The 17,983-nt window shown below is 40.2% G+C and overlaps 1 protein-coding gene across 1 annotated transcript in view; it reads right to left on the bottom strand.

The window, feature by feature from the left end:
- Window positions 1-945: 945 nt before the first annotated feature.
- camkk1a (calcium/calmodulin-dependent protein kinase kinase 1, alpha a) overlaps window positions 946-17,983 on the bottom strand; it is a 57,342-nt gene continuing 40,304 nt past the window's right edge. The window contains exons 7-16 of the mRNA XM_062433823.1: window positions 17,497-17,533; window positions 17,064-17,085; window positions 15,095-15,183; window positions 11,750-11,949; window positions 10,642-10,695; window positions 10,237-10,310; window positions 7,668-7,755; window positions 5,830-5,958; window positions 4,144-4,247; window positions 946-2,052 (exon numbers count right to left, since the gene is read on the bottom strand). Coding sequence (XP_062289807.1) covers window positions 1,983-2,052; window positions 4,144-4,247; window positions 5,830-5,958; window positions 7,668-7,755; window positions 10,237-10,310; window positions 10,642-10,695; window positions 11,750-11,949; window positions 15,095-15,183; window positions 17,064-17,085; window positions 17,497-17,533 — 867 coding nt within the window. The 3' untranslated portion in view covers window positions 946-1,982. The remainder of the gene's footprint in view (window positions 2,053-4,143; window positions 4,248-5,829; window positions 5,959-7,667; window positions 7,756-10,236; window positions 10,311-10,641; window positions 10,696-11,749; window positions 11,950-15,094; window positions 15,184-17,063; window positions 17,086-17,496; window positions 17,534-17,983) is intronic.

Genomic DNA, 17,983 nt, shown 5'->3' with positions numbered 1-17,983 from the left:
CAGCCCTTCATTGAAGGTTACCCTGCAAACACATATTTTACTCCCATTACTTTCGCTTACATCATCCTCAGCGGAGAGAAGGAACAAACACAAAAAGATCCTCAAACTGCACATACTGAAACACTTCAGACAACCACACATTAAGATATTCATGTGTCCTGTACAAATACATCTTTTACTCAACGATAAAATAAAAAAAGATATAAAGCTACATTACATTCTCCTCCACCCACTTTATTATAAATTAAAAAGCATCCATGATGGGTATTTTTTGCACTAAGTCCCTGCCTTTATAAAGATCCCTGTCTGTCCTCTCTGCTTCAGTTAGCATCTTTTCACATGGAGGACACTAGATTAATAGAGGGAATGCAAATTGGCGCACTCCCCTGTTTCTAATCAGCCACACTGGGGTTGAAGTGGATGGCAAGTGTTGTTGTTGGCAGGCCGGGGCCTCGTCACGACATTGAAATGCTCCCTTTCACTGCAGTTGAAGTGATCTCTGAGCGCCAACGTGCCCTCTCTTGCACGGTGGAGCCAGCCAGAGAGGAACGAAGAGTCAAAATGGGAGTTACATAAACATTTATCTGAGGCAGAGCTGCTGTGGAGGCAGGAACGCTCTCAGTGATTTGAGTCGGCAGAGCCAAAACAGCCCACAGATGTTGTGTTTCTTTTTTTTTCTTTCAGAAAACAAGACAAGAATCACAAAAATAATAATAATAAAGCTCTGTAAGCTTGTGTGGCTAGTTGGAACATCAAAAAGGTCAGCCAGGCAAACTAACAAACAAGCCTGGATATATTTTTAAGAGTACGCTCCATTTTTTTTCTGCAAGAGCACTCACTGATGTTCAACTCGGACAATGAGATTTATGCCTTTAAATCAGCTCTGCAGCCAAGAATGATTCATATTAAAATCTAGTGTAGAAGAGGGGGGGGGGGGGGCGGCATAAACTTCTGAAATGCTCCAATTTCTGTCACAGTGACTTCACATCACGTCAAACAGTACAATATGATATAAAAGGAATAGGGATAGTGTAAGAGGATAAAAAAACAACTCATAACAGAGTGAGGAAAAGAAGCGTGAAATGACTTGTAACATGGAAATAATTACACATCACAGCACGGGAAAAGAGGAGAAAGTCACTTTGAAATGGGTTCAAGCAACGTTGATGCCCTTCCTGTGTGTGATCACCCTCAGAAGAGAAGAGAAGTTCAACCAGCAGGGCCTGAAGACTGTGAAGGCAGCACAGGACAGACTCCAAAACAAACAAAAAAGCTTAAAAATGGCACAGACACGAGAATAGGACTGTGAGACGATAACAACGATGCGACCCCGAGACACCTATGTACAATATTAAAACGTCCAACAGAAAATCTAAAGCCCTGTAGTTCACTGAAGAGACAATACAGTTTCATTTACATGCTGAAGTCTGTGATGATTATTGAACAGGGCATTTGTTCCCCTTCCTGTGATAGTCTGAAGATGAGGTGTAACTATTCACCATGCATATACAGGTTTAAAAAAAAAAAAAAAAGAGGGTTTTTTGCATCAGTTCAAAGCCAGCTGACAAACATGTTCTCCTCTTTTTCCCGCAACATTAATCTGAACTGCTAATGATCCATAAAAACAGGTGGAGTTCCTCGTATCGGTTCACTGATGCCAGTCACAACAGCGAGCGGTTGAGCAGTTAAGATAAGCAGATGTGGATCAAACGCGGTGCCCAGAAATTCAACATTGGAGAAGGTCATTTGTGGGGTAAAACCGGGGTAGAAGGAGGTCACTCTGAGGCTGACGGGAAGCAAAAACAAAAGCAGGCCTGAGCGTTAAAGTCTGAACACGAGCAACATATCGGATTTAAAACCTCGAGCCTCTTCGGTGTGTAGAAGGAGAAGCTTGTAGTGTGTGTCACTGGTTTGAAGGAAAAAATGTGGATGACGTGGTGGAGTTTAAGACAAAGCAATGCTGACCGGAGCGTGGTTAAGACTCATGAGGGCTCGTCTTCATGAAGGTCCTCCAGCTCTCCTTCTCTGGGTCCATCTCCTGTGCTGCCCTTTCTGAAAGATGACATAAAAGAGCAAAAGAGGATGAAGTTAATATCTGTAGTTCTTTTTAGGAATTCAAGCTGGTCAATCGCAGTGAGGTCAGAGTTCTGAATGATCAAGATATTAATCTCCAAATGCAGCAGGGACATGCTTTTTACTTTTTCCATTACATGATGAAATTTTAAACACACAACAGGTTTTATCCATGTAACACATCGTTAAATGACAGCAGCAGGGAGATGACAAAAAATCTCTGAGATGACAGCTGGGGAAGAGGCTGCTCCTTCACCTCTCATGATATGGGTAAGCAAAGAGTCAAAGGGGGTCTAAGATGAGGATGGGGGCGTAGAGGCTGGGACAGCAGATGTTGGACAGACAGCGTGCCACGAGTGTTACCTGAGTGAGGGGTGCAGTTTTAAAGTGGGCCGGAAAGGCCACGAGTCCCTGCAGCAGATTGGGAGAAAAGATGGAGAAGTCACAGGAGGTGAAAGACACGGTGGCTGGTGGAGGTGAGCTCCCCTCTACACACTCCACCTCCTCATCATGAAGGTGCTTTATGTAGATTTCTTTTTTTTAAATGCCCAGAAAATGTATCCAACAACAGAATAATAATAATCAAAGACAATTCTGATAATTGATTAAACGCTTAAATCTTCAAACTACTGATTCGAAAATGTGAGGAATTCACTTGGTTTGTTTCCTGGTTCAAACAAAATAAACAAAATTGAAATAAAACATCACATCATTTTTTGGAAAATGTTTTAAAGGGGCAGTCATCCAATTTTAGAAATCAATTTGAGTCTACTAGTCATGGTTATTAATACTCAGCCTTTTAAAACAGTCGCATAATGTTTTCAGTGGGTCTGAATGAGCTTTACTTTAACCCTAATGATGTCATAGTGATCTCATCAGGGTTATCTTCACTTGGTTTTTACTCAGTACACATTTTTAGACAGCCTGCGTTACAAACTAGGAGCATGACCTTTGAAAGACATACGCATTACAAGGGAAAGTACAACAGACAATGCCATCAAGTTGCATTATGGGAAATGTAGGATCTGGTGTTTTTGGAGCTCGTGTCATACTTGGCATTTTTTATTTTTGTTAGATAAGACCACATTACCCACAAATCCTGTTGTTTCCTGATTTTTTTACTGTAGAGGAAATTATTTTGCTAATGATCTTTCTGGTTGAAGTAGATGTTAATAAAATACTACAGGTTAGCCTTTAGGTTGCAGTTCATGGTCTATGTCTTTATGTTTCATGATGCCCGATAATCAGAAACAATGAGCCACTCCTCAATTCCTGAGTCCTAGATTGTACAATGCCAAATTCTTCTCACGTGCAGCAGGGGGCAGTATTGTTTCAAATTCCCTACACCTTCTCTGAAAACACCTTCACCTTAGATAGCAGTTCTCTGCCTGCCTACACTGTAGGCAGGGGAAACCTAGGACTAGATAAAATCATCTAATAAAACCTTCACACCAAGACATGAGAGTCTGCTCCACATTCAGAGTAACAGTGGTACATCTTCTTGACAAAGTCTGCTGGTCACACCACACACATTACTGTTCCAAGGGCGCCCGCTGTACAGCAGGGAGCAGCTATAGATGCTCCAATTTGCCCCTCGGCTGTATATGTGGAAACTGAAAGATAGGATAAGACCATCAGCCATTTCTCCTGTGACGCTTTCAATCTATATAACAGAAAAACCAAGGTCAGCCTGAGGCACTTGGGTGTATCTTTATCATTCGCCGTCACCCTGAATCCCTCTACCCTTAAAAGCTGAAAGCAACACACAAAGAAACACTTAGAAATGCTGTAAGCTCCACTACATACAATGAAAGAATGAATTATGGTGCTATGGCAACACAAAGCAGCAGCAGCTGCTGCAGGAATGAGTACTAGTTAACCTGATACAGCAGAAAGAAGAGACAGGTGTGAGGTACCCATCAATATCAAAATCTCAAGCAATCTCGGCAATAAGATTGGGCCTGTGTGGCTTTATTTTTGTTTTTTTATTTTCATGGATAAGATATGTAAGTGTTAAAAGTGAGATTTGAACATGGATGTGTGTGAGGCTGTTGAGCTGTGTGGGCTTACATGAGCAGGCTGCCAGGTGCAGACATGGACCTCTCCTCTCTCCTACTCGGGCACTCAAAGGGATTACTGAAGGAGCGCTTTCTCAGCATGGCTTTAACCAAGATCTGAAACATTCACAGACACAGTTACAAAGACATGAAAAAAAGGTTCTTTTTTGTTTTGAGCTGGTGGTTCAGCACAGGAACTTAGCTGAGTCAAGGAGTGGTACTGTTGCAGTGTTTCTTAATGAATAGTACAGAATTTAGTCAGGCTCTTGGATCAATGCTTTGTTGATTAGTTTAACAAGCGTATGGAGCTTCACTGTGTGACATGGTGACAGTTGATAGAGGTGGCAGACTGATGGCTTTGGATGTAAAATGCACCACGTTGCTACTCTTGGAATATCTCAGAAAAAGAAAAAAAACACTAACAGATGTGCAGATTATCATTTTAAAAGCAAATTAAGTTAGGCTACACAGCTGTGCCTGGTGTGTAAATGGGGAAATGCATTTATCGTTTCTGCTGCAGTGGGATTATTTCACCCACCCGCAACTCATACCCTATTAATGTTCATTTTTATAACACGGCCCACACAATCTGCAGTTAACAGTGATGTCTGTGGATATAACTGCAATCTGCAGATCGCTGGTGCACCCATTTAGTGAAGTGGTTCCTTTTGCAGTTGATGTAATGGTTTATGTGAAAAATACCTCTAACAAAGTAGAGTCTTAAAGGTGAAGAGAGTAGAATTTAATCGCATCTAACATAACAGACTTGTCAAAAATAAAATATAATGTTCATAAGTATGTTTTAATTAGCGTATACTCACCTGAAGATAAGAATTGTGTTTTCATTACCTTAGAATGAGCCTTTATATCTACATAGGGGGTGGGTCCTAGGTCTAAGAAGGGTATCTGTGGGTGTGTCATGCAGACCTAAACAACACAACCACTCTACTACATGACCCCACCCTAATGTTGTCATGGTAACGGCATGCTACACGACAAACCCCCCTGTCCACTAACTCTAACTCTAATTATCTCACTTCTCATGCCTAAACCTAACCGAGGGGTCATGTGCCTACTGCAATCTGCAGATAGACTTACCCTTTCCAAAGAGGTCACCATGTTGCGCCACCATTTTTCTAGAGTAGCCTAGAATAGACAAACCAAACACTGACTCTAGGGAGGGCCTGTGACATTTTATGGGAGTTTCCATAGGTTCACCATAGGTTCTCCTACATGCTTAGAAGTGGAGGGTGAGGGGAGAGGTATTCAGTTGGTCTGCAACCTCATTGCTAGATACCACTAAATCCTACACATTAGTCCTTTAACCTTAGTGTCCTGTAAAACTGGATGTTAACAGTGGTCATTTATCAAAAGAAAATCTTTAAAAATACAAGCATAAACACTTTTTAACTGGAATATCAAAATGATACTTGTGTTTAGATTTCAGAATTGAATAATGAATAGGAAACCTTGTCTTGAGGGTGAACAAGCCTGCCTTCTAAAATATAAAATGACTCCCTTTTCTGCTCTGTGCTGCTCCTGTAATTTGTCTTCTGTGGCAATTACGGTTAACAGATGGTTGCAATTGTTAAGTAGCAGCTACTCTTGGGGTTTCACCATCCCTGATAATGATGAGTGTAAACATATCAATATGACACACGGGAGCTTAGTGAAACGCAAGACACTAAGCGTTCCTTACCACTGCAGAGAGGCTGGGAACGAACTTGACTGAGTTCTGGATGTCTTCCTCTGTCACCTCCACCACAGAGCAGTGCTCCTCCTCCAGGGGTAAGGGGTCAGTGCCTCCCTGGGTCACCCACTGGTCCATCTGATTACACAAACACATTAAACATGTCGTAATGATCATTTACAGGTAAGCAGTCTAATCAGGCATTAGTTTGCAGCTGAACTCTGCAGGGAGTTTGGTTCTCAACTACTTTGTGTATTGTTTCATATTTAAAATAGGGGTGATTATGGTTTTTATTCATAATGATTCAGCCCTTGTCTTTCGTTACATGCATATTTTACATTGTTACTGAGCATTTTCTAAAGCAAGGCATACTTGATTAGATTTATAAATGAGCTTGTTCAAATTTTACCAGCCAGCTCTCTGGCTGGTAGAATTCATTTTATTCATTAATTTCATTATGCTTCAAAAACCCGGAGGCAAAGACTCAAAAGCTGTTGAGACATACTCCATCACAGTGACCGACCTGCCTGAGTTTGTTTTTGTCAGAGTTAGTGCATTGTTGCTTACATTGATTTTAAGGAGAAGGCTCCCTTTGTTTGTCTGTGGCTCTAATCTCTAGCCCATTCATTGCAAAAATACACTTTTATCTCTTGAGCAGTGTAGTTTTCAATATAACTCAAACACAGTAAATCATTTGTTGGGATATGATGCATCAGTCAGTATTTACAGCAGCATGATGTTTTATGTAGGAAGACAAACTACATTGCCCATGTTTATCATAATGAGGGAACATCATCAAGTGCAACGCTGTGGATCACTGATGTGTGCTTAATAGCTTCTGGAGCTCTATGGCACAGAGAAATGTGTTCTATGACGCGTTGGCTAAACAAGCAGCATTTGTTAGTATTATCAATTCAGTGTTAGTGTTGGTCTTTGTAAGGGATTTGTTGACAATGATGTAAACATAGAATATCATTATTTATCCTTTTAAATCTCTGCAGATTGGGTGTTAGCAAAGGAAGTGGCTGCCCTAGTCAAAAAGAAATTTCTAAATAGAAACTAATCCTGTTCACACATGAAATATTTCACATTTTAAAAAAACAGACGTGCTACTGAAAGCATCACATGTGAAACATTTGAACACCACACCTGCCCCTGAATATTTCAAACATGAAATATCCAAAAAAACACATTTGCCCCTCAAAATCTCTCATGTGAAAGGTCCGAAAACCACGTGTACCTGTGAATATTTGACACATGCTTTAATTTGACAGTGATAACAGTGCAGCACAGGGGCTACAACATGATATTGCTTTAAATGTTATAAAAATGTGACCGATAACTTTATGCAGTGATATTTTGTTATTTAAAGGCTTTTGCTGAGCTGTGTCATGCAACTCCTGTGTGTGTTTGTGCACGACGACATGCATGATGCCCTGACAGCCTAATTATGTCTTGGATCATAAACACAAACAGAGTCTCTGGTGAGAAAATGACTCACTAACACATGATCAGACTGTGTCATGGAAACACGGTGGGGAGTGGGGAATGTCATCTGTCCATGGCTGATCTTGGACCTCCCTGCCCCTCAAATACTGGCTCAGTTTTAGCTCGTCTGTCCTCCATAGGGACAAACAGGTTTCATTATGCCCTGGAGCAGCACAGCACATCTAATGAACCCTATTGTATGTTCCACTCTGAGGTCAGAGTCATACATTCAGTCACTAGAGAGAAAAACACAGTCCTGTTGTCTCTGAACACGAACACGATTCCTTTTGTTGTGATTTTGTTAAAGTTAGCTGCCTGCTGTTCTGACAGTAAGTGACTGATCCCATGCTCTCATTTACCTTGATCTCAGGGAGGGTGATCCTGGTGTCTGGGTCCTTATCCAGCATCCGCAAAATCAGAGTCCTCAGCTCCTCACTGATCTTTGGTCTGCAAGAAACACAACATGTAAATGATGAGACTGTAGAAACTGAAGTCATCCATGGCCCAAAGTCAAGTCAGTTTTATTTAGAAAGGTGCCAACAGCAACGGGGAAAGTTCTCTCAGGGCTCTTTTCACATAGAGCAGGTCTAGATTGTGCACTTTCTGCAACACTGTTTTTCCACATGAAAGCTTATCATAGGTTGCATATTGTATGTCTATATGAGCTGAACCAAACTTAACCAAAGACTCATTTTTAGAGGCTTTAAGAGGTAAAGATATCTGGTATTTCAAAAAGAAAAAAGCTGAGAGAGAAAAGTATTTCAATTTTTTCTGATTTATTTTGCAAAATTCTTGAAATGGATTTTTTTGCAACAGGTTGGTATCTATTTATCTGAACCATGTGAAGAAGGGGTTTAGTTATAAAGTATTAATAAATGATCTTTTGCAAGTCACATAAGCCAACCAATACATAGAACATTGGTAGTATCAGCACTGACTGCCATCCTCACTCTAATATGAATAACTTTTTTGAAAAAAAAAAAAAAAGGTGTATAAACACCTGCCTGATGGTATATTGAAGTAGATAAAGTGTTATTAGCAATTAACTTCATCTGTCTGAAATCAATAAAAATAATTATTTTCTGCCTTTTCTGGCAATTCATGCCAGCTTCCACCTTTTAAAGTTTGGCTTTCAGCTTTTTCTCGCAACATATTTGAACATATTTGAAGTAATGCAGTTCAGCTTCCAGTTTTTCAGGTTTTACATTTTCACAGCTTCCAGTCTTTTCAGCAGCACATTTGAGCTGTCACATTTTCAAGTGAAATTCATTCCAGATTTCTGCATTTTCAGTGTGATTTATTTCAGCTGTCAGCATTCACATACTATTTTTTTTTCCATTTTCTAGTTAATGTAATAAATACACAACTACAACTTGTGTGATAACTTACTACAAAAAAAAAAGGAACAAGTCATTTTTAGAGTGGATGCATTCAAAGTGACACTGCAGCATGCATTGACACTGACACATATCATTCAGGCTTGACGTCTGTCTTATGTTTCAACTGATTTTCATGAAATTCCTTCTGTGTACAAGAATTGCAAGTTTACCAAATCCCTGAAAACACGCAAAACCTGCACTGTTTTTTTCCGTACAAGAATTATACTTGACAGTCTATCTAGTCAATCCACAAAGACTCTGACCTGTATCTAGTGTCTCCTTCCATCTATCAGCAGCTGTCTGAGAGCTGAGAGGACAAACTGTCTTCACCAGGCTGATAGAAACTCCACAATAAGGAATCAACAGTTTGTATTTATAGATTCATTGATTTTTATTCCCCCACCCACCGTAGCAAGTAGAATCTGCAGCTGACAGGCAGACCAGGAGTCCTGATCTATCGATATACATAGCTTTAATAAGGTCAACACATGCAGAACACAGCGGAAGCTTTGTTTGACTTAAACAGCTGTCTGTGGAGATTACACTTCTCTAAACACGCCAGAGGGAAGAAAAAAAAAAGACTTAAGAGTCAGTGTGGATTGATGCATTTGATGATACTGAAGCATGTCTGTTCAGTGATACACGAGCATTGGCTGTACTATACGTGACCCCTCAGGTGACCCCGCCTTAAGCAAGCAGCACCATATATACACTCTGTGCAGTAAACCGTGGTGTTAGCTTGAAACCAGAAGCGTTACAGTGTATCCTGTGCTAATAACTCAACATGCTGAGTGTATGCTTTGAGTGAACAGTGGAGAGATGATGATGATGATGATGATGATGATGATGATGATGATGATGATGACCTATCGATCATTCTGTTCTATAGTTACTATAAGTCTGACACACTTGAAACAGTGAGATAACACCAGCAATATCTACAATAACTGCGTTTACAGTAGCAGAGATCGTTCGTATCCCTGTAAAAGATGTTTATGTGTGCTCAGCCATTAATCATAATGACATTAAATGCACTACAGCTTACAGTATAATAATGATCCTATCAGTGCTGACAACACACCGCTGCTGTCATTGATCGGCACAGCGCGGAGATGATTCTATTAGGTGATGCGATACGAGGGCGGCGTTTAATGGTGGAGTCTGTTGAGCCCACCGGAAGGAAGAAGTTCTTATCATTAACATTACGCTCCCTGTCCTGACACATACTGTAGCTGCCACTTCACATCTGCTGTGTTTATACTTCAGTTTGCCCCTTCAGTCTATTTCTTGTTCTCCGTCTGTCCTGTCAACAAATTCACCCGAGACAATCTCCATTATTTAACCTTTCGGGCCGAAGGAAGACAGGCTGCTGCTGACGCCCCTGTTAGATTTTTCAGAGCTTGTTTTGATCACATGCAGATGACATTTAGGATGCGCTGCCGCTGACTACTGAATCGTGCAATTTGTCTGAGACCGCAGCTGTGTGGACATCGCCGCTGTCTCTTTTCATGAAGCAAAGGAGAGTGAAGGAGGCAGGCGATGGACTTACATTTCTGGGAAATCCACAGGCTTTGTCCTTATCTTATTGTGCAGGGCCAATATGTACTCGTCAATAAATGGGCACTGCAGGTGGAGCAGAGGAAGGAGTGAAAAACACAAGGAAGGTAGATTGAATTACTGCTGCGCCATGAAAAATCTATATCCACAAAGACAAAAAAAACAAAACAGCTTCTTGCACTCATTAAAATGAATGATGCCACATCACGGCTGCTGTACCAAGCATAAAAAAAAACAGGTCATCCTGAGTGTTCCTACTGAAGTGCTGCCGAGTGCTGTTAACAGGCATGTGGGACTGTGAAATCAACACTTAGCCCATCTTCTACTGCCACCTTTACTGAGATCTGTTAACCAGATGCTGATAAATAACAGGGAGACAGATATTGTGTGGACTTGCCTTCCCGAAGACGAAACAGTAGAGAGTGACTCCCATGGCCCACACATCCAGCGCCTTTAAAGAAGAACAAAGCAGTAGTGATGTTAAACGCAACATACTGGTAAACACACATTTAAGAAGAATCTGCACAAACAAACATGTTGACCTGCCTACTTTGATAAATGGGTTCTTTTTTTGGAGGACGTCTGCAATCAGATATCTCAGAGATGGATTTATGTGATCAGATAGTGCTCCATCTCCATCTCGCTCTCTCTCTCTCTCTCTGAATGAATAGCCAGCTCTCCTATAAATCCATCTCTGCTTGATAGATATGAAATGATTAAGCTAGTCTTCTGAACCTTTGCAATCTATCTCAATTCCATTTGTTATCAGACATGTTACCGTGACTAATATGGTCTAATGTCCTGATGCACCACTGGAACAACTGAAGGGTTTTTAAGTGGCGTACTGCACAAGTGTTGGATATTACATATTTCACTACTGATTTACACCAAAATCATACATGTTGCAGCATAATGGACACAAAGCTGTGTGGAACATGGCTGGAACAAGTCCATATCAAGAAGAATATAGGACTAATCAGACAAAAAAGGGGGCAAGTAGTAGGTTCTTGGTTAGTCAGTTGTTCATAAATCATCTAGTGGGGGTTTGTTCACAAAACTCGACATACAGACTCTCACAAATTTAATTCAGTTGTAATAAAGAAAATTGGTTTGCAGATAATATGGATTTACTATGGAGTAGGTTGAAATTCAATTTATCCTCCCGAAATATGTCTGATCACTGCTTTATTGTAAAAGTAGAAACCATATAATAAAAATGAATTCTTGACTCTGGTAATGCTGCTGTTTTCAGTAGTATCACTGACTTCCTCAGGCAAAAGACTGAAAATTACAATTTGCTCCTTGGATTGCAGGCGGCCAGCAAAGGTCTGAAAACTCATCTTGGTTTAATAGTTCTCGTTTCAAAGCATGAGACCCGGGCTGACACCTGTGGCTGCGTTAACCGCAGCAGCTCAGTTCACCAAATTGAAGCACATGCTCTGAACACTGTGTCAGATGAACACAAATAAAGCAGTATGTAGCATACTGATGTAGAATTTACTTACTTTTCCACTGAAGCTCTTGCGCTTGTCTGAGAGGGTCTCTGGGGCCATAAATGCAGGAGTGCCAGCTGTGCTGGACAGCATAGCGTCGTTGCCCTCAAACTGGTTGCTGACCCCGAAGTCTGCTATCTTCACATGACCATCATCTCCCAGTAACAAGTTAGAGGGCTTGATGTCCCGGTGGACAATCTTCTGGTAGTGCACTGAGGAGAAGAAAGACAAAGTTAATCGTTAATGAACCACATCCTGATGATTTACAGACAAGCTCCAGTAATACATAACATGGTTAACACTTCCATGTTGTTCAAAAGGGTTTATATGTTATGACTAATGCCTTTATTAATGGTTAATAATTCAATATCTAATGGTTCATCGATCAGTTACCTGCTATTACTATCAAAGAACAGATTGCCATGTACCCTTTAAGTGAGGTGTATTCATTCTATTTGGTAATAATGCAGTTTTAAATGATAATACATAAATACTTTCTAATAACCTTTCTGATAACCTTTATTAAAGGACCAGTGTGTAGAAATGAGTGGCATTGAGTGGTGAGGTTGCAGATTGTAACCAACTGATTACCCCTCTCCTTTCAAACGTGAAGAACGTGAAAGAAGAACCTATGGTGACGCAAAACCTTCAAAAAAATGTGAAAGGCCAGTGTTTGGTTTGTCTGTTCTGTGCTACTGTAGAAACACGGCAAAATAACATGGCAGGTCCCATAGAAGAAAACCTGCTCCCTATGTAGATATAAAGGCCATTCTAAGCTAATGATAAGACAACAATTCTTCAGGTGATTATACACTAGTTGAAACCAGAGGTGGGAAGTATTTGTACTTGGTTACTGTACTTAAATAGATTTTCCAGGTATCTGTACTTTACTTGAGTATTAAGACTTTTTACTTTTACTACATTTGAACACAAATATCTGTACGTTCTACTCCTTACATTGTCAAAACAGACTCTTTACTTGGTTCTGTGACATTATAATTAAAAAAAGACATGACGTGCAAATAAGTGATAGAAAACCTATCTTTTTTTTTTTCCTTTTGGTGTGTGTGCTCTGTGTCGCCCTGGGCGACTGCTCATACCAAAATCGGCTACTGGAAGGAAAGTCCCAACAATGTGTGCAGACAGTGCAGGAATATGACAGCAGCAGTAAGACTCTTTCCATATGAACACGGGCTGTACACTGTGCACAGTTTACAGAGGTCCATTATAACAGTAATCTGTGACAGTGAGTCAGTCAGTGAGGAGCGATTAACGCATTTAAAAAATGAACGCGTTATGCTCGGCCCTTAATCTCATCGCTATTAACGCGTTAACACTGGCAGCCCTAATATTTATATATATATTCTGTCTGAAAAAGAGAAAAACTATCCTATTTTGTGTGACAAGAACTTTTTTTGTTTTGTCGAGTTATCAAAAGAGGTATTGTGTATCATTGACAGTAAAAATTCATTTTTACTTTTGTACTTAAGTACATTTTAGAGCCTGTACTTTCTTACTTTATTTTTAAATAGATTTTGGTCCAGCTTGTCTGGAGGTTTTCAGAGGACCTTCTTAATTAACTAAAGAGCTAAAGAAAACTGGAGGGTAACACCTACAACCTTGCAACCTAAACACTGCCTTATGACTCTCATTAGAAAGTGGTGCCTTCAAACATAAAATATGTATTCTCTCAGGAAGCCTCAGTGTGCCAAAAATATGTCATAGCAATCTGAAAATTAGATTTTTATATTTCTCCTTCACAGTCATGATCAGGGAGCATTACATCCACAGCAGTTTGTTATGGAAACTGGGTCATTTGTGGGCGAGAAGCCTCGTCACGCATTGCGACGGAGCTAGGCGGAAGGTCAGGGAACACCTAAATCATTAGTAATCATGCCGAGGGGCATCATGAATATTCACCGCAAATGTGAGGCCTAGTCTGCCATCAGTTGTTAAGATCACTTGCAAGAATTCACTAAACTGTTGCATACACACCAGCTGACCGACATTTTTTCTATCCAGTGTGTAAAGCGGACACAGACACTCTGATAACATTTAGTTTTCTTCATATCATATCAAAATGAACCACTGAACATGCATGCAAGCTGCACTAAAGGAAAGCAGAGTGCATTTTTTAAACTAAAGTAAAGACTCAGAGGGATTTCAAGTATCTGAAAAGTAGCATGTGGGAGAAGTCGTTATTCTGACACTTAAGAAATCACTGGTCTGACCTTCGCCTGATTGCAGCAGTTTAAGAATGACGTGAATGCCCCGAGCTTCAGTTCATCTAAGACTCCAAGTTAAGTACATCTTTAAACCTTTAAACTGAACAGCCGTCTGACGCTAAGCCTCGGACACTTCACTGATTGGATAAGTGGTGCCTTCTCGTCTGACGAGGTCGTATTAAACAGGAGGCACTTGACTCATTAAGAGGACTTGGGAATTAAACATCCTTATTGCTAATAACACACAAATGAAAAACACACATGAACAATGACCTGAGGAGCGGCGGGTAATATTTCACGTCAGACTTCATTAGGAGCAAATCAACACATACTGATTACTTTGGGAATTTGCAGTCGCCAGATTTCAATTTGGATAAGTGTCATCGAAGCCACACTCTGTATAATAATATGGTCAGAGTGATGTTTTCTTTAGAGTCAAAGGCTGTACTTCTCAAGAGAGTCGGCAATGAAAGCCAAAAAAGCTTTTCAATCAGAGGAAGGTGCTTCATCTGCCCTGCTGAAGTACCTTCACTAAATATTAAAGAGTATGTTTTTGTTGCACATACTGACTGCTCTCAACAATGAAAATATGAATATACCGATGATCTACCAACAACAAATTGGGATTTTTCCTATGAGCCTCTGCTTCCTCATTTTCAAGATGGACCTCAAGGCTCAGAAAGAGGCAGCATTGATTCCTAATCATTAGGCTCATAGCCTGGTGAAATTGATCCACTCCAGCAAATGAGCACACAGCTTAAGAAAGAGCATTTCAGTGAAAAGAGGCTTGATGCTGATGAGGTGGACAGCAGAACAGCATCAGCCAGACCCGGGGGCACGGAAACAGAGGGTCAAGAACAGTCTGACCCTTTGTTCTCTTTGATAGAAAAAGAGGAATCCTACCATGCCACTCCTTTTCCTTTAAAGATTAGTGACAGAGCAAGTAGAGTATCATAGTGGGTAATCTTTAGAAATGGAAGATCTAATACTTTTCTAACCACTTGAAACACCTGCAGTACAGAATGCAGGAATAAATCTCTAGAATGAATTTAATAGTTGAATTTAAAAAGATTTCAGGCCACTTGTGCTTCATCTTTCCTCTGTATGTTGCCTCCATGCGTGAGATACTCACAGTACTCGATGCCCAGGATGACGTCTCTGAAGTATAACCTCGCCTGCTCCTCTGACAAAGGATTCTCTGCGGGCACCTCCATCACTGGACTGCAGATCCACGCAGGCAGACAGACAGTCAGGCAGTGTAGAAAACACACACACAAACACACACAGAGACAGAGAGGAAAACAGACCCACTGATTATGTTTATCAGCTGTTTCATTATTAGCACTGAAGATTGACTCCAAATGGAATCCACATCCAAGCATCACTGATACTCAGCTACTGACTCTCTGTAATGATTCCACACCCAACAGCAGCAGAATTGGCCTAGTATTTGTTTGGATCAGTGTTAATAAATCACACACTGTGTCACAAGTCCCAATCCAATCTTTCATTATGCATCCACATCGATATTAATATGCAGTACTTTCCTTACCTGGTTTAAATGTGCTTAAAAGAGACATAAACTGATACTATTCAACTACTGTAGCTGCACTGCTATCCATACATACACTATGAACACAAGAGAATCCTGTCATTTCAAGTGGAGATCAACAAATAGATACAGCTATGCCATTAAGAACAGCATGTACTGAACAACCCTGGATCTGCTCCAGCAATGCACACTGGACTGTCTTGCTTGAGCGAGGTGTTTAAATTCTTATATTACGTTTGTACATTTTACAGCTGCAGCCATTAGTTGATTGACTGATACGTTGATGAGTCAGCCGACAGGAAATCAATCACTAGGTATTTGCTTGATCAAATAGTTGTTTTAGTTGTTTTAAGCAAAAAGGCCAACTAATTGCTGTTTGGAGAAGATCATCTGTGTCATATGTGACTGTAAACTAATATCTTTAGATTTTGGACTGTTGATCAGACAAAACAAGACATTCAAAGTCACCATTGTACTTATGAAGTCATAAAGGCCATTTCTGCAGTATTTTCAGACTTTTTATAGACACTCATAAAAATAATTGTTACTTGCAGCCCTCGTAGACTCAGGCAGTTTATTTCCAAAGGCTACCAAAAATACAAATTTGACTCTACTGATTCATCGCTTGATTGACTAACCCTTCTACAGTCTATAAAATGTAATGAAACGGTGGAAAAATCCAATTAGAATTTTACCAGAGCCCAAGGTAACATCTTCAAAGTGGCTTGTTCTGTCCAAAACATGCTCGGTTTATTTAAACATCATTTAAACAGACCAAAGCATTAGAAACTAGAAACAGCAAATGCTTGAAACTGTTGCCCAAATGTAATAACCAATGATAATTTATGACATTATATTTAGTGTCTCGACTAAAAACCACTTCAGTTGTAGTAGCGGTATTTGTCGTAACATCTAATCTAATCATGTACCATTGCACTATCTGTGATATAAAAATGTAAGTACTGCTGTTAGTGTGTGAAGTAGTGCAAGCAGAATTAGTGTTAGTAGCTGTATTAATATAAGTAAAGACAGTAGTAGTTTATATTATATTATACTAGTTATTACTGGTATAACTCATCAACACAACAGCTGTATTAATCATCTCAACTGTCTATCATCTTCCTGCCAGGAGCAACAAGACAAACAGTTTCTCACATTACAACAAAGCTAACAAATAGACCATATGTTCCAATTAACGGGGAAGACATGTGACATAACACTGGCTGCCCCCCCTCCGCTTTCTTACGATAACAAAAGGTCTCAGATCATTAGATCATCACAGAAGAACAGCTCATGCATCGGGCCTTGAAACATTTTTAGCAGCTTACTGGTAATAACTGTGAAAACCTAAGAACATTATGAATCCCTTTGAAGTTTAAGGTGGAACAAACACCTGCACTGTGTCAGCGAGGAGTAACGAAGGAATACACTACACTGAGACCAGGGGTGGGATGGAGGGATGAAGAAATGAGGAGGGGAAGGTAGAGGAACAGCAGGGATGAGCCTTAAATTATTGAAAAAAGAAAAAAAAAAGGACATCTCCACTCACCCTTTGGGCATCAGCTCGAACACTGTCAGAAAGAAGGAGAGAGATGGAAAAACACATGAGACTAAAGATCATATTGACTCATTAATGCAGGCTTGACCACTGCCAGTTTATTGTCAATAACGCTGAATTAGCTGAATGTGCCAGATTAAGCATATGCAGAGTTTGACGTGTCCCACTAAACAGGCGTGTTAACTGTGGCACTGCTCTGGCACTGCTGATGGAAGGTTTCTGCATAATGCGTGAGCCTTGAGGTGGTGTGAAGGGAAGCCAGAGATGATCTGAATGATGAATAACTTATATGAACACTTGTTGGTGGCATATGTGCCGAGGGCCCGCGGCTGAGAGAGGGCAGAATATAGGGGAGAGGGAGAGAGAGAGAGAGAGAGAGAGAAGGGGAGATGAGATTTAGACAAATAAAATAAGGTTTGCATACCCATGTGAAGGTTGTCCTCCGCAGGATCGTCCAGCACCTGCAACAGCAACAAAAGCTTCATGAATGGAGACTAATAACATGTCCAATGTATATATTTATTTATTACAATTCATAAAAAAACAAACAGTTGCAGAACGTTAACATTCATTGTAGTCATTTCATGGGCCTCAGTCATTATTTCTAATAAGTCGGTGCCATTTATTTCAGTTTGTGAGTCATTTTTTCCATTTTTCTCCTACACTTCCTGTCAAATCCTGTAGAAGGTGCATCCTCGCTAATCCCTAAACAAAAGAATATTTCATTTTTGTTTACAATCTTTGCAGATTTTTTTCCCAGCACTGCTCTTTCAGGATTCATTTCCAACGTTCTTCAGTTTGGGACCCGACCAAAATTCATGCAGGCAGATTGTTCCCCACACTTCCTTTAGTAGGCTCCTACTCCTACAGATGTATTTCCTGTTAAAACAATACCTATTCTTTCCAAGTAT

The sequence above is a fragment of the Scomber scombrus genome, chromosome 14, assembly GCF_963691925.1.
Source record: "Scomber scombrus chromosome 14, fScoSco1.1, whole genome shotgun sequence".
NCBI classification, from domain to species: domain Eukaryota; kingdom Metazoa; phylum Chordata; class Actinopteri; order Scombriformes; family Scombridae; genus Scomber; species Scomber scombrus.
This window is presented reverse-complemented; position numbering and strand designations above follow the sequence as displayed.